General features: G+C 41.9%; 1 protein-coding gene across 1 annotated transcript in view; it reads right to left on the reverse strand.

Annotated features, from left to right (window-relative positions):
* fer1l6 (fer-1 like family member 6) overlaps positions 1 to 14,633 on the reverse strand; it is a 325,837-nt gene that overhangs the window by 149,768 nt on the left and 161,436 nt on the right. Inside the window, exons 19-20 of the mRNA XM_073053009.1 lie at positions 10,090 to 10,270; positions 4,721 to 4,845 (exon numbers count right to left, since the gene is read on the reverse strand). Of these exons, the coding sequence (XP_072909110.1) occupies positions 4,721 to 4,845; positions 10,090 to 10,270 (306 nt within the window). The remainder of the gene's footprint in view (positions 1 to 4,720; positions 4,846 to 10,089; positions 10,271 to 14,633) is intronic.

Consider the following 14,633-nt stretch of genomic DNA (forward strand, 5'->3'; position numbering starts at 1 on the left):
ACTGGGACGCCCACGCTGTGAAAGGGCTGGATGGTTTGGAGTTTGTCAAATGTGTTCAGGAAAGTTTTCTAAATCAATATATAGAGGTACCTATGAGAGTGGATGCAATACTTGATCTCCTATTAGGGAACCAGACAGGTCAGGTGACAGAAGTATGTGTAGGCAAACATTTTGGGTCCAGTGACCATAATGTCATTAGTTTCAAATTAATTATGGATAAAAATAGGTCTGGTCCTCGAGTTGAGGTTCTAAATTGGAGAAGGGCCAATTTGGTGGAAATGAGAAAGGATCTAGGAAGAGTGGATTGGGATAAGTTGTTTTCTAGCAAGGATGTTTTCAGTAAGTGGAAGGCCTTCAAAGGCGAAGTCTTGAGAGTGCAGAGTTTGCATGTTCCTGCCAGGATTAAAGGCAAAGTTAACAGGCATAGGGAACCTTGGTTTTCAAGGGATATTGGCGATCTGGTTAAGAAAAAGAGAGAGTTGTATAGCAGGTATAGGTAACAAGAAACAAATGAGGTACTTGAAGAGTATAGAAAATGTAAGAAAATACTAAAGAAGGAAAGCAGGAAGGCATAAAGAAGACATGAAGTTGCTTTGATTGATAATGTGAAGGTAAACCCGAAGGCTTTCTACAAGTATATTAAGAGTAAAAGGATAGTAAGGGACAAAATTGGTTCCCTAGAAGATCAGAGTAGCTGTCTATGTGTGGAGACTCAGGAGATGGGGGAGATCTTAAACAGTTTTTTTGCATCAGTATTTACTCAGTAAACTGGCATAGCATACATGGAAGGAAGGGAAACAAGCAACAGTGTCATTGAACATACAGAGTTTAAAGAGGAGGAGGTGCTTGCTGCCTTACAACGAATAAAGGTAGATAAATTCCCCAGGCCTGACATGATATTTCCTCGGACCTTGAGAGAGACTAGTGTAGAAATTGCAGGGGCCCTGGCAGAAATGTTTAAAATGCCCTTAGCCATGGATGCGATGTTGGGGGTTTGGAGGGTAGCTCATGTTGTTCCGTTGTTAAAAAAAAGTCTCTAAAAGTAAACCAGGTAATTACAGGCCAGTGAGCCTGACATTAGTGATAGGTAAATTATTGAAAGATGTTCTGAAAGATCGGATATACAAGTATTTGGAAAGCCAAGGGCTGATTAAAGATAGTCAGCATGGCTTTGTGCGTGGTAGATCGTGTTTAGCGAATCTTGTAGAGTTTTTAGAGGAGGTTACCAAGAAAGTAGATGAAGGAAAGCCTGTGGACATTGTCTACATAGACTTTAGTAAGGCCATTGACAAAGTCCCACATGGGAGGTTAGTTCAGAAGGTTCAGACACTAGGTATCCATGGAGAGGTTGTAAACTGGATTTGAAATTGGCTGTGTGGGAGAAGACAGAGAGTGGTAGTGGAGGATTGCTTTTCAGACTGGAGGCCTGTGACTAGTGGTGTGCCTCAGGGATCAGTGCTGGGACCATTGTTGTTTTTTGTCTATATCAATGATCTAGATGGTAATGTGGTAAATTGGATCAACATTGTGGACAGTGAGGAAGGCTTTCAAAGCTTACAGAGCAATCTGGACCAACTGGAAAAATGGGCCAGAAAATGGCAATGGAATTTAATGCAGACAAGTGTGAGGTGTTGCATTTTGGAAGGACAATTCAAGGTAGGACATACACAGTAAATGGTAGGGCACTGAGGAGTGCGGAGGAACAAAGGGATCTGGGAGTTCAGATACATAATTCCCTGAAAGTGGTGTCACAGGAAGACAGGGTTGTAAAGAAGGCTTTTGGCATGCTGGCATTCATCAATCGAAGTATTAAGTATAGGAATTGGGATGTTATGGTGAGATTGTATAAGACATTGGTGAGGCCAAATTTGGAATATTGTGTGCAGTTCTGGTCACCTAACTATAAGAAGGATATCAGTAAGATTGAAAGAGTGCAGAGAAGATTTACTAGGATGTTGCCCAACCTATGTGACTTACTGCCCAGTAGTCACCTGTCTGCAAGAATTAACAGATTGTACACTGCATACAATAATAAAGTATATTTAAGAATATTAACTTAAGCAAACAATTATTAAAGGAAAGACAAAAAAGCAAAAAGGGCCCATTATTCTTAAACAGTCAAATGTGTACGTAAGCTGGAACTCATATTGAACTTGTCTGTCACTCATGTGCTGGAGCCTTGGTCTGCATAAAAGCACACACCACCTTCTGAATGTTGCTCAAAATCCATCTCAAACAAACGGGTCTCCCACAGGAGCATTGGTTCTTCCTCCTTGAAGCCATTTAGCTGCAGGAAGCACCTTGTGCAACAGGGACGGCATCCTCAGCCATCTTCTCTCCTGCCTTTTCCAAGTTTAAGCAATAAAAAGAACTCCCCACACCAGTATTCTCCAGAACCTTCTCCTAATTCCACCATCCTGAACGGTGGACACCCCATTCCTAAGTTGAACAACAAAGCCTCTTCATATCATAGCTCAAGCCCAGACAGGCTGAAAGCAGACAGACTGCTCTTACAGAGCTACTAAATGAAATACCGACAGCATAGCAGTAAAAATCTTAACCAGGGCATTACATCTAAGAAAAGTCCTGCTGGCATTGGAGAGGGTCCAAAGGAGGCTCACAACAATAACTCCAGGGATAAAAATTTTAATGTATGAGGAACATTTGATGTCTCTGGGCCTGTACTCGCTGGAGTTTAGAAGTCTGGGGGTGGGGAATCCCATTAAACCTATCAAATATTGAAAGACCGAAGTGGAGGGAATGTTTCTTATAGTGAGTGAGTCTGGAACCAGAGGGCACAGCATCAAAACAGAAGGACATCCCTTTAGAACAAAGGTGAGAAGGAATTCCTTCAGCCAGAGGCTGGTGAATCTGTGGAATTCATTACTGTGGACAGTTGTGGAACCAAGACAATTGAATATAGTTAAAGTGGTGCTTCTTGATTAATCAGGACCTCAAATATTATTGGGGCAAAAGAAGGAGATGGATAGTGAAATAATCATTATGGAATGGCAGAGCAGAATCGATGGGCCAAATTGCATAATTCTGTCTTATGGTCTTCTGATTTGCCAGGACCCTGGTCCCAGCATGATACAGATGGAGCCCATCCCCAATATTTGTGCCAATGTCACACAAATTCAAATCCACTTCTTCCACGCCAACCTTTGAGACGCACACTTAGCTCTCTGATCTTATTAACTCTTCATAACATGGTTCAGATAACAATCCAGAGATTATAACCTTCTTGCTTTTGTGTTTTAATTTAGTCCCTAGCTACTCAAATTCCCTAAATAGAAACTCTTTCCTCGTTCTTCCTGCCATTTATACCCACATGGACCACAACAGCTGGCCCTTTCACCACCCATTCCAAACCCCTCAGCAGGCCAGATGTGATGTCCTGAACCCAGGAACTGGGCAGAAAACACAGGTTTCAGGAAACTTGATCCTTTTGCCAGTGAGTTGTGCCAATTCCCCAGACTATATTATCCCATAAGACCTTAAGACATGGGAGCAGAATTCAGTTCTGATTTTTGAATTTCCTCACCATTTAGAAAATAGTCTTTGTCTTTATTCCTTCTCCCAAAGTGCATGACCATATACCTACTCATACTATATTCCATATGCCACCTCTTTGCCCATCCTACCAATCTGGTTAGGTCCTTCTGCAGACTCTCTGTTTCTTCAACACTACTTGCCCCCCACCCCCCATCTCTCTTCTTATAATCTTCAGACTTGGTTACAAAGCCATCAATTCTGTCATCCAAGTTGTTGGCACATAATGTGAAAAGAAGTCATCCCAATACTGACCTCTGCAGAACACCACTAGTCACCAACAGCCAACTAGAATTTTCCCCACTCTTTGCCTCCTGCCAGTCAGCCAATGTTCTATTCATACTAGTACCTTTCCTGTAATTTCATGGGCTTTTATCATGTTAAGCAGCCTCATGTGTGGCAACTTGTCAAAGGCCTTCCGAAAATCCAAACTAACAACATCCACTGACTCTTCTTTGTCTATTCTACCTGGTACTTCCTCAAAATTTTTTAACAAATCTGTCAGGCAAGATTTTTAAATAAGGAAACCATGCTGACTTTGGCCTGTTTTATCATGCATCTCTGAGTACCCCAAAACCTCGTCCTTAATAATCAACTCTAGCATTTTCCCAACCACTGAAATCAGGCTAACTGGCCTATAATTTCCTTTCTTCTCCATTCTTAAAGGTAGAGTGACATTTGCAATTTTCCAGTCACCTGGGACCATTCCAGAATCTTGTGATTCTCCTCAATCTCCACAATCTCTTCAGCTACCTCTTTTAGAACCCTGGGGTGTATTCCGTCTGGCCCAGATGACTAGTCTGCCTTCAGACCTTTCAGCTTCCACCCTAGTAACAGCAACTGCACTCACTTCTGCCCCCAACACTCTTGAATTGTTGGCATACTGCTGGTATCTTCCATGGTGAAGACTAATGCAAAATACTTATTGTTTGTCATTTCTCTGATCCCCATTACTACCTCTCCAGCGTCATTTTCCGGGGAAGCTAAGTCACTGAGTATACTTAAAGTTGTTCCTGATTATTAAGGGCATCAAAGGTCACTGGGAGAGGGCAAGAGAATGAGATTGAGAGGGATAATAAACCAGCCAGAGCAGACTCGATAGGCTGAATGGCCTATTTCTGCTCCTATGTCTGATGAACTTCTGGTCTTATTAACATCTCATATTTACCTTAGTTGTCTGACATTGTGAAACAAATGTCACTTTAGCAAAAGGATCTGAAAGACCACTGCTGTCCGCAGGCAGAAGCCCTCTTGCCTGATACATGTGGCATCTCAGCTGGAACAGTTGCTGATCTGTTTAGTAGAAGAAATTCAAGTTAATTATAATAGTTATACATTTCAACACTGCAATCACAGCACCTTATAATTAGTTTTGAACAATGCTAACCATAGCGGGTTAAAAGAAACGGGTATATTTCTAAAGCCCAGTGGAAAATTATTTTATTTAATAATTCCCTCTCATTTGTATTTTACTTAAAGAACATGTGTTGTGAAGAGTTATTGTAGGAAGAATGTGGAAGCTTCAGAGAAGTGCAGAGGAGATTTATCAGGATCCTGCCTAGACTAGAGGGTATGTCATATGAGGATAAGTTAAGTGAGCCAGGGCTTTTCTTCTTGGATTGAAGGAGGTAGAGAGGTGATTTGATAGAGATATACAAGATAATAAAAGGCATAGATCGAATAGATAACCTGAGCCCTTTTCCCGGGGAATTATATTCCTTTTAAATGAAGTAACTTTGGAAAACTCAAATCTCTCGGTATTTTTACAAGCAGCAATTTTGTTTATTGAAACTGTCATGTTTCACTGGCCGTAATAAAAACAAGGCACCCTTGTGCCAGAGATAATGTTACCTGATTTCTATCCTTCACAGAAGAACTGTTGACCTCAGCATTTGTGGTTAGATAACTCATTTCCAGTACCTGAAATAAGCTCCTAAAGTTGTCAGACTGCTGTCGTTTCATATGGCGGGTGCTTTTCTTTTCACACTTCTAAGTGTTTTTTGTCAAGCCACTCCTCCAGCTCATGGCTGCTTTGATGGACCGTGGCAAAGCTGTCTCAGGTCTTGCTGAGAGGGCATGTTTGAACCAGGTGGAGAACATTATATCCTATTATATTGTCGCTCTATTATATCCTGGTGGAGCAGAGGTCTCAGTAACTTGAGTTTCTTGGAGGACAACTACATCAGTGTCACTCTCTGTTGGAATTTTAGAGAGGTATTCACATTTCGCCATTGACGTGCCCTCAACTTTGAGTGAACATATCTTGATCTGAGTTTCCAGTGATCTTAGAGCTGGTTTCTTGTTAGAAAAGTTACCATTGAATTGACTTTATTTCTTATATGAGGAGTAAAAACCTTTACTTGACGTCTCCATCTAAATGTGCAATGTGCAATTATGATAATTTATAATAAATAGAACAGTCAATGTAATATAGAGTACACTCAAATCAGCATGAATTCAACAGTCTGATGGCCTGGTGGAAGAAGCTGACCTGGAGCCTGTTGGTCCTGGTTTTTATGCTGCAGTACCGCTTCCCGGATGGTAGCCAATGGAATAGATTGTGGTTGTGATGGCTTGGGTCCCAATGATCCTATGGGCCCTTTTTACATGCCTGTCCTTGTAAACGTCCTAAATCATGGGAAGTTCACAACTACAAATGCACTGGGCTGTCCGTCCCACTCTCTGCAGAGTCCTGCGATTGAGGGAAGTACAGTTCCCATACCAGGCAGTGATGCAGCCAGTCAGGATGCTCTCAATTGTGTCCCTGTAGAAAGTTCTTAGGATTTGGGGGCCCTTACCAACTTCCTCAACCGTCTGAGGTGAAAGAGGTGCTGTTGTGCCTTTTTCACCACACAGCTGGGATGCACAGACCACGTGAGGTCCTCAGTGATGTGGATGCTGAGGAATTTGAAGCTGTTTACCCATGCATTGTGGACATAGTGGACTCTGGGCACCATGAACATGGACCTTTTTATTCTGGGTGATGACCAAGACAGTATATGTTAAAGGTTGTCTTGATTCATGATGAAGAGTGGCCAAGGAAGGACAAACACGAGTCTGTTCGTTCAGGAGTCGGGGATGTATCAATCTTCATCTGGATCTTGTCCACAGCCGTCCCAACATGGGTGGCCTTGAGTTGGCATTGCCTGATGGAGTCCTTGAAGCATGGAATCCTCCACATAACGTCAATGTGTTAATCCAGGAGTTGCCATATAAAACACCGACAACGTTCAGCAAGGCGAGGAGCTGTTCAATCAGTTTCGATCAGAAACTCTTATCATTGACCACTCTCCAACTTTTTCCCACTGTAATCCATTGTCTCCCATCTCCTTCCACTACTATTTCTTGAGTTATGTACAAAACTTCCTGTATCAAGCATCACTTCCATACACAGTCACTCCATGCGCAGTATATAAGCTGTTTATATATTCATACTTATTGTTTTTTAATTATGTTCTTCATCTTACTGTGTTCTTTGTTCTGCAGCAGATCCCGAGCAACTGAGAGCATCCTCTTCTTCTTATACTTTTGTGCTGCAGTTGAGATTAAACAATCTAGAATCTTTAATCTGATCTGCTGAGTGTTTCCCAAATTTTCTGTTTTTATTTCAGATTTCCAAAATCTGCATTTGTTCTGAATTTCTTTTTTTCTGCCTCTACAACCCATATTCTCAGTGTTAATTATTTACTTTTTATTGCTTGGATAATATGACTTCTTTTGCACGTAGGATTTTTGTCAGTCTTTGTTTATGTATAGTTTTTCAGAAATTTTATTATATTTCTTTGCCTTTCTGTGAATGCCTGCAAGAAAATGAATCTCAGGGTTGTATATGGTGACATATATGTCGTTTGATAATAAATTTACTTTGAACTTTGAGCTCCTGCTCCAAAAGGTCTTTTCCCATTCAACTGCTATCCATTTAACTTCCCTTGATTATAGTCTGTCTCATCAGGCACTGACACCTGCCCATCAAATCCATCGTCACAACCTCTTCTGACCACTGGCTTACATGTTGAATGGCTACTGCATCACCAGTTATTGCCTTGGCCAGAACATAATCACAGAGATATGACTGTATAGCAGCAAACCATAACTTTCATTCCACTAGGTCGATGCCAATCTTTTGTCCCATCTACACTGATGCCTTTAGAACAGGAATTTCTTCAGCTGGACAGTCGTGAATCTGTGGAATTCATTGCCTGTGGAGGCCAGTTTATTGAGAATACCTAAACCAGAGGTTGATAGTTTTGTGATTAGTCAGGGTGTCAAAGGTCATGAGGAGAAAGCAGGAGAATGGGGTTGAGAGGGAAAATGAATCAGTAATGATGGAATGGTGGAGCATTCTTGATGGGCTGAATGGCCTAATTCGACTCCTAAGTCTTATATCAAACACCGTCTCTATGAGAAATTATTTCTCAGATGCCCTTTAAAAATAGAACATGACATCACCATACAGGCCTTTGGCCCACATTGCTGTACTGACCATTTAACCTACTCTAACTCTTTCCTCCTACATCGCCCTCCAATTTTGTATCATCATGTTCCTATCTAAGTGCTTCATAAATGTCCCTCATGTATCTGCCTCTACAACCACCCATTCCACGCACACACCACTCTCTGAACTTACCTCTGATAATACCCCTCTACTTTCCTCCAGTCACCTTACAATTAAAGTTCAAATTCAAAGTTCAAAGTAAATTTATAATCAAAGTCCATATATGTCACCAAATACTACCCTGAGATTTATTTTCTTGTGGGTATTTGCAGCAAGTACAGAGAAACACAATAGAACTGACGAAAAACTGTGCAAAACAGAGTGGGCAAAGAACCAAAGTGCAAATACCAAAAAGAAAAAAATGGAATAATAACAATAAATAAATAAATCATAAATATTGAGAACGTGAGTTATAGAAACTGTGATAGTGAGTCCATAGGTTGTGGAATTAGTAATTTTATTAGCCATTTCAATGCTGGGAAAAAGTCTCTGGCTATCTTGATCTATGCCTCTTATTATCTTGTAGACATCTATCACGTTACTTCTCACCCTTCTTCATTCAAAGGAGAAAAGCCCTAAGCTCACTCAACCTATCCTCATAAAACATGCTTTCTAGTCCAGGAAGCACCCTGGTAAATCTCCTCTGCTCCCTCTCTAAAGCTTCCGCATCCTTCCTATATTGCGGCAACTAAAACTGAACAGAATGTGCCAAGTGTGATCTAACCAGTGTTTTACAGAGCTGCAATGTTACTTCGCAGCTCTTGAAGTCAATATCTCATCTAATGAAGGCCAGCACAACATACACCTTTTTAACAACCCTTTAAGGGATTTATGGAGGTGGCTCCAAAGTCCACACTGCTAAGAACCACACTATTAACCTGTATTCAGCCTTCAAAATTGAACTTCCAAAACTCAATCACTTCAGTCTTTTCTGGATTGAACTCCATCTGCCACTTCTCCATCCAGCTCTGTATCCTGTCAGTATCTTGCTGAAACCTACGACCCTCCACATAATCCATAGCTCCAACAACATTTCTGCCATCTGCAAACTTACTAACCTGTTCTTCCACTTCCTCATCCATACATCAGAGAGAGCAGGGGATCATTTTCTCTCATTTTAACCTTATGCCCTTTTTTTAATACCCATCTCATGGGGAAAAGAATTTGACTATCTACCTTATCTGTCTCTCATAATCACTACTGTCACCTTTTCACACAGTGTAGCAATCAGAAGTGCACACAATACTCCAAATGTGACTTTGGTGATGTTCTGTCAATTTGTAACATAGTGACCCAACTTTTAGATTCTCTGCCATAACTTATGAAGGCAGACATGGCATATGCCCTCTTCACCACTCTGTGTTGTCACTTTCAGGAAACTATGGATTTGTGCCTCTGGGTATATTCAATATGCCATCTAAAGTTTTGACAAACTTCCATAGGAACAGAAATTCCCTGGAATGGAGAAGACTACAGAAAGTGGTGGATACAACCGGTTCCCTCCCAACTAGTGAACAAGAAAACAGCGTCCAGCATCAAGGACCCCAGCATCCTGGCCATGCTGTTTTCTTGTTACTACCATTAGGCCAGAGTTAGAGGGACCTTAGGTCCCATGCTACCAGATTCAGGAACATCTATTACCCTACAACTATCAGGCCTCTGAATAGCGTGGATAACTTCACTCACAACTCTGAACTGATTCCACAAACTATATGCTCACTTTCAAGGTCTCTACAACTCTTGTTCTCAGTTTACTAGAATTGTTTGTTTATTGATTAATTGATTAATTAATTTTATTTACACAATTTGTCTGCTTTTCCACATCGGTTGTTTATCAGTCTTTATGTATAAAATTTCATAAATTCTGTTGTACTTATCTTCCTGTAAATGTCTGCAAGCAAATGAATTTTGTATGGTGACATATACATACCTTGATAATAATTTACTTTGATTTTGACTTTAAATATAGTAATTACATCTTTACATTATGCAGATCAGAATTTGGAATGACCTGTAATGGAATTACTCAGCATCACACTCACCTTTGTAAAGAACACTGAGGGGTGGGGAAACTTGAAGGCCAGTGCCTGAAGCTGGCACTTCTGGTTCAAATCCACCGGGTAAGTTTTCCAAAATATTATCTGCATGTCTCATCAGACCCAACCACAGATATAAATCCACTTTTGCTTGTATGGTCCAGCCCATGCTATGCTTCCCTGGCAACTTAAAAGAATATTCATATATTAAAAATCAAAATATACAGATGTTGCAATGCACAGAAGTTACCGCATCCCTTTCTTATCAGACTCCCCTCATCACCTTCTTTTCTTACCAGATTCCATAATCTAGTCCTTTGACAACTCCACCAATCATCTCCTAGCTTCTGTTGCTAGCTCAACCTCTCCCACCCCCACACGAAGTTCCATCTGTCCATCAATCCCTCCTCACCAAATCTATCATTTCCAACTCCTGCCACACCCCTCCCTCCCTCCCTGGAGTGAAGGAGGATGACAGGTGACTTAATAGAAATGGTGAGGCATAGATCAAGTGGACAGCTATAGTCTTTTTCACAAGGCAGAAATGGCTAATACTAAGGGGCATAATTTAATGTTGACTGGAGGAAAGTATGGGGGGGATATCAGAGTCAGTTTTTTACACAGAAAGTGGTGGGTGGATGGAAAACCCTGCCAGGAGTGGAGGTTGAGGCAGATTCATTAGGGGCATTTAAGAAGCTCTTAGAGAGGCATATGGATGATGGAAAAATGGAGGTCTACGTGGGAAGTAATGGTTAGATTAATCTTAGAGTAGATGAAAAGGTCTGCTCAACATTGTGGGCTGAAGGGCCTGTACTGTGCTATAAAGTTCTATGTTCTATCTTCCCTTTTCATTCTCCGTCTTGATGCAGCATCTCGAACCAAAATGTCGAGTAGCCCTGAGCTTCCTCACATGCTGAGTACCTCCGGAATTTTGTTAAATGTTGAGTGGGGGAATAGAGGAATGCATTAACATGCATAGTTCATGGTTGAATTCTGTTCAAGATCAATGGCACCTTGCTGCCTTGTACAATTTTAAATCCAAGGATTTCTTAATTCACAAGGACCTCAAGTTCAAATTCAAGTTCAAATTCAAATTTATCATAATTTCAATTATGTAAATGTATACCACCAAATGAAGCAACTTTCCTCTAGATTAATGTGCACAGCACATCATACAATTCAACTTCTGATATAAAGCATATAAGGAAATTCACTCAAAAATAATATAAAGATGAACATTATTTTTCTTAAAATACAGAGGAAAGAGTGCAATGTTCTGATGCCAATCACAAACAAATATGGTTACATATCTACAATACACCCGACAGAAGATAATAGAAAGTACAAACTCACTTTTCCAACAGGCTGTTGATGTGGAATCAATGGAAATCTTTAAAACTAAGAGACTTAGGAATAAAACAGGACATGGAACTTAAGGTAGAAATTGACCATAGTTGGCTCAAGGGGTTTGAATGACCCTCTCCTGTTCCTAGAAGCCCGTCTAATTTGATAAATTGGTTTATTATTGGCACATGTACTGAAGTACAATGAAAAAATATGTTTGCATATCATTCATATAGATCAATCAGTGGTAGTGTAAAGTAAAAGTAATAATGATTGTAGATTAAAATGATACACATATGGAGAAATTGTATTCGCAGGTAGAAAATAAGGCAGAGTGTGAAGTCAAAACTCTATCTTATCTAGGGAACTACATGGGATAGAAGGTCCTTTGAGCCTGATGCTGGAAGTTTGAGAATGTCGGGTACAGAAGTAAATGATTGTAGATGCCACCTGGACCAGATAATTTACACCCCAGTGTGCTGAAGGAGGGATTTGTAATGATTTTACAAGAATCAATGGATTCTGGTATGGTTCTGGAGGACTGAAAAATTGCAAATTGATTTGGATGACAGAATTGATTGCTTTGTAGCCAGGTTTGCAGTCGATCAGAAGATAGATGGAGGCAAAGGTGGTTTTGAGGAAGCAGAGACATTAAGAAGGAATTAGACAGATTAAGAGAATGGGAAAAGAGTGGCAGATAGAATATTGTGAGAAGCTTTGGGCCCATTATCTAGGAAAGGATGTGTTGATATTGGAGAGGGTTCAAAGGAAATTCATGAAAATAATTCCAGGATTGAAAGGCTTATCATATGAGGAGCATTTGATGGCTGTGGGCCTGTACTCACTGGAATTCAGAAGAATGAGGAAGGATCTCATTGAAGCATATTGAATGTTGAAAGATCTCGAGAAATTGGATGTGGAGAGGATGCTTTCTATGGTGGGAGAGTCTAAGAGCATAGGACACAGCCTCAGAATAGAGGGACATCCATTTAGAATGAGATGAGGAGGAATTTCTTTAGCCAGAGAGTGGTGAAACTGTAGAATACATTGTCACATGGCTGTGGAGGCCAATTCATGAGGATTATTTAAGGCATAGGTAGATAGATCCCTGATTGGTCAGGATATGATGGGATATGGGGAAAAGGCAAGAGATAGTGGCTGAGAGGGAAATGGATCAGTCATGATGAAATGATAGAGTAGATTTGATGGGCCAAATGGCCTAATTCTGCTCCTATATCTTATGGTCTTATATATCTCATGCTTTCAGACTCTTGGTGTCACAACCACAGATTTGGCAGCGAGGTAGATATAGCAATTGCGCTTGTGAATTTGCACGCATCAGCTAATTATTTAACCGTGATAGTATTTAACTCCATACTTGTCGTCGTAGTGCTTGTCGAGACTTGGACAGAGCACAGCAACACTTTGCTGCCTGTTTGCTGTCAGCCTTCCCTGAGAAATTGGACTTTCGAGTCAACTGACTTCGAAGACTAGCAGTATTCGTTTAATATTTAGATATTTTTTTCAGCTGCAGTGTAAGTTTCGTTTCCCTTTTGAGAGTTTTAGTTTACGGCCCTATTTGGCCTAGTGTTTATTGTTTATTTCCCTTTAACACTGTTCGTATTAAATCCTGCGACCTGTCGGCCTGCTTCAGTGCCTCTCACTCCGCACTTGGGCCATATCCGAACCCGGTCACAGCAAGTCTCAACCACACAAAGATGGACCCAGCAGAGAGAGGGCAGCTGACCTTGGCCGAGAGATTCATTGGTCAGGCAGGAGACAAGCTACAGGCAATGGAATCTGTTCTCAGTGAAGTTACAGAGGCAATGAGGCAGATAATCTCGTGCCGACAAGCCCAGTTTCATTTGGAGGAACAATATTGTCCCTAACCACAACGGTCGAACAGCTCACCATAGACAATCGGACTCAGGTGTCTGCGATTTCCGTGCTCACGGCCGCTGTCCACAGCCATTAGCTGACAGTCATTAACGTTCACACCATCTCAATTCAGCAGCTACAGCCGCCTCAGTCCTACTCTCAGCATTTCACAGATCCTTCTTTTCTGCTGCCCCGACAATCTCTGCTCCTGGACCAGAGCCGACTCCCACGACCGTTCAGGAACCCAGTATTCCACCACCAGGCAGATATTCTGGTGATCCCGATGGTTGCAGGAATTTTATTACCCAGTGCAAGCTGACAGTCCAAGCCCAGCCTGGTCGATTTGGGTATGATGCGCAAAAATTGGCGTACATGGTCAATCTTCTTGACGGACCTCCACCCTCGGACTGTTCATCGCTTTACGAGAGCAAGGATACCCCGCAACCCGGTCGTTCCGACATCTTGTGGTGGAGTTAAGGAGGGTTTTTGATCTTCCAGTACAGGGTCAGGAGGCTGCCCACCGACTCGTGGACCTGCGCCAAGGTAGAGGAACGTTGAGAGCCTATGCAGTCAAATTCCGTACCCTTGCAGTAGAGATGGGATGGAATGAGAGATCCCTCATCACTGACTTCCAGCGTGGACTGAATGCAGGGGGCTGACATGAGATCGCTGTCTGGGACGAGCAGGTTAGTCTGGATGACCTGATTAATCTGGCTGTTCGAGTTGACGACCGGGTAACTAAGTGGCACAGGGAAAGAATGTTTCAAACTTCCTACGCCGCCAGATCACTGTCTTTCCTTGCCCTCTCCCCCTCCTTCACCACCCAGCACCCAGCCCACCGAGGAGCCTTTGCAAGTGGGGCGCATGCGTTTGTCAGGAGGAACGAGAGCAGCTCCGGAGGACAGGTTCCTGCCTTTACTGTGGTGATCCAGGACACTTCCGGGCGGCATGTTCCAAGCGGCCAGTAAACGTGAATACCTGTCAGCAAGGAGGGGAATCCTAAAGGGTCGGTTCTCTCTTCAGTCAGCTTCCCCTAACTCTGTAATGCTCACAACTTCCTTGTCGTGGAGGTCTCAGGCCCGTGAACCTAAGGCGTTTATTGACTTCGGTGCAGCCGGGAATCTTATGGACATCTCTCTCGCTCAAAGATGGGGAGTTCAAACTCAGGGTTTAAGAGAAAAGATCCATGTCAAGGTTCTGGACGGCCAACCTCTGGGAACCGGCCAGATCCACCTTTCCACTCAACCCCTCCAACTGGTGCTCGAAGGCAACCATCATGAGGAAATAAATTATTATCTGGTTAATTCACCTGAACTGCCACTGGTACT

The sequence above is a fragment of the Hemitrygon akajei genome, chromosome 1 (genome assembly GCF_048418815.1).
Source record: "Hemitrygon akajei chromosome 1, sHemAka1.3, whole genome shotgun sequence".
NCBI lineage: Eukaryota > Metazoa > Chordata > Chondrichthyes > Myliobatiformes > Dasyatidae > Hemitrygon > Hemitrygon akajei.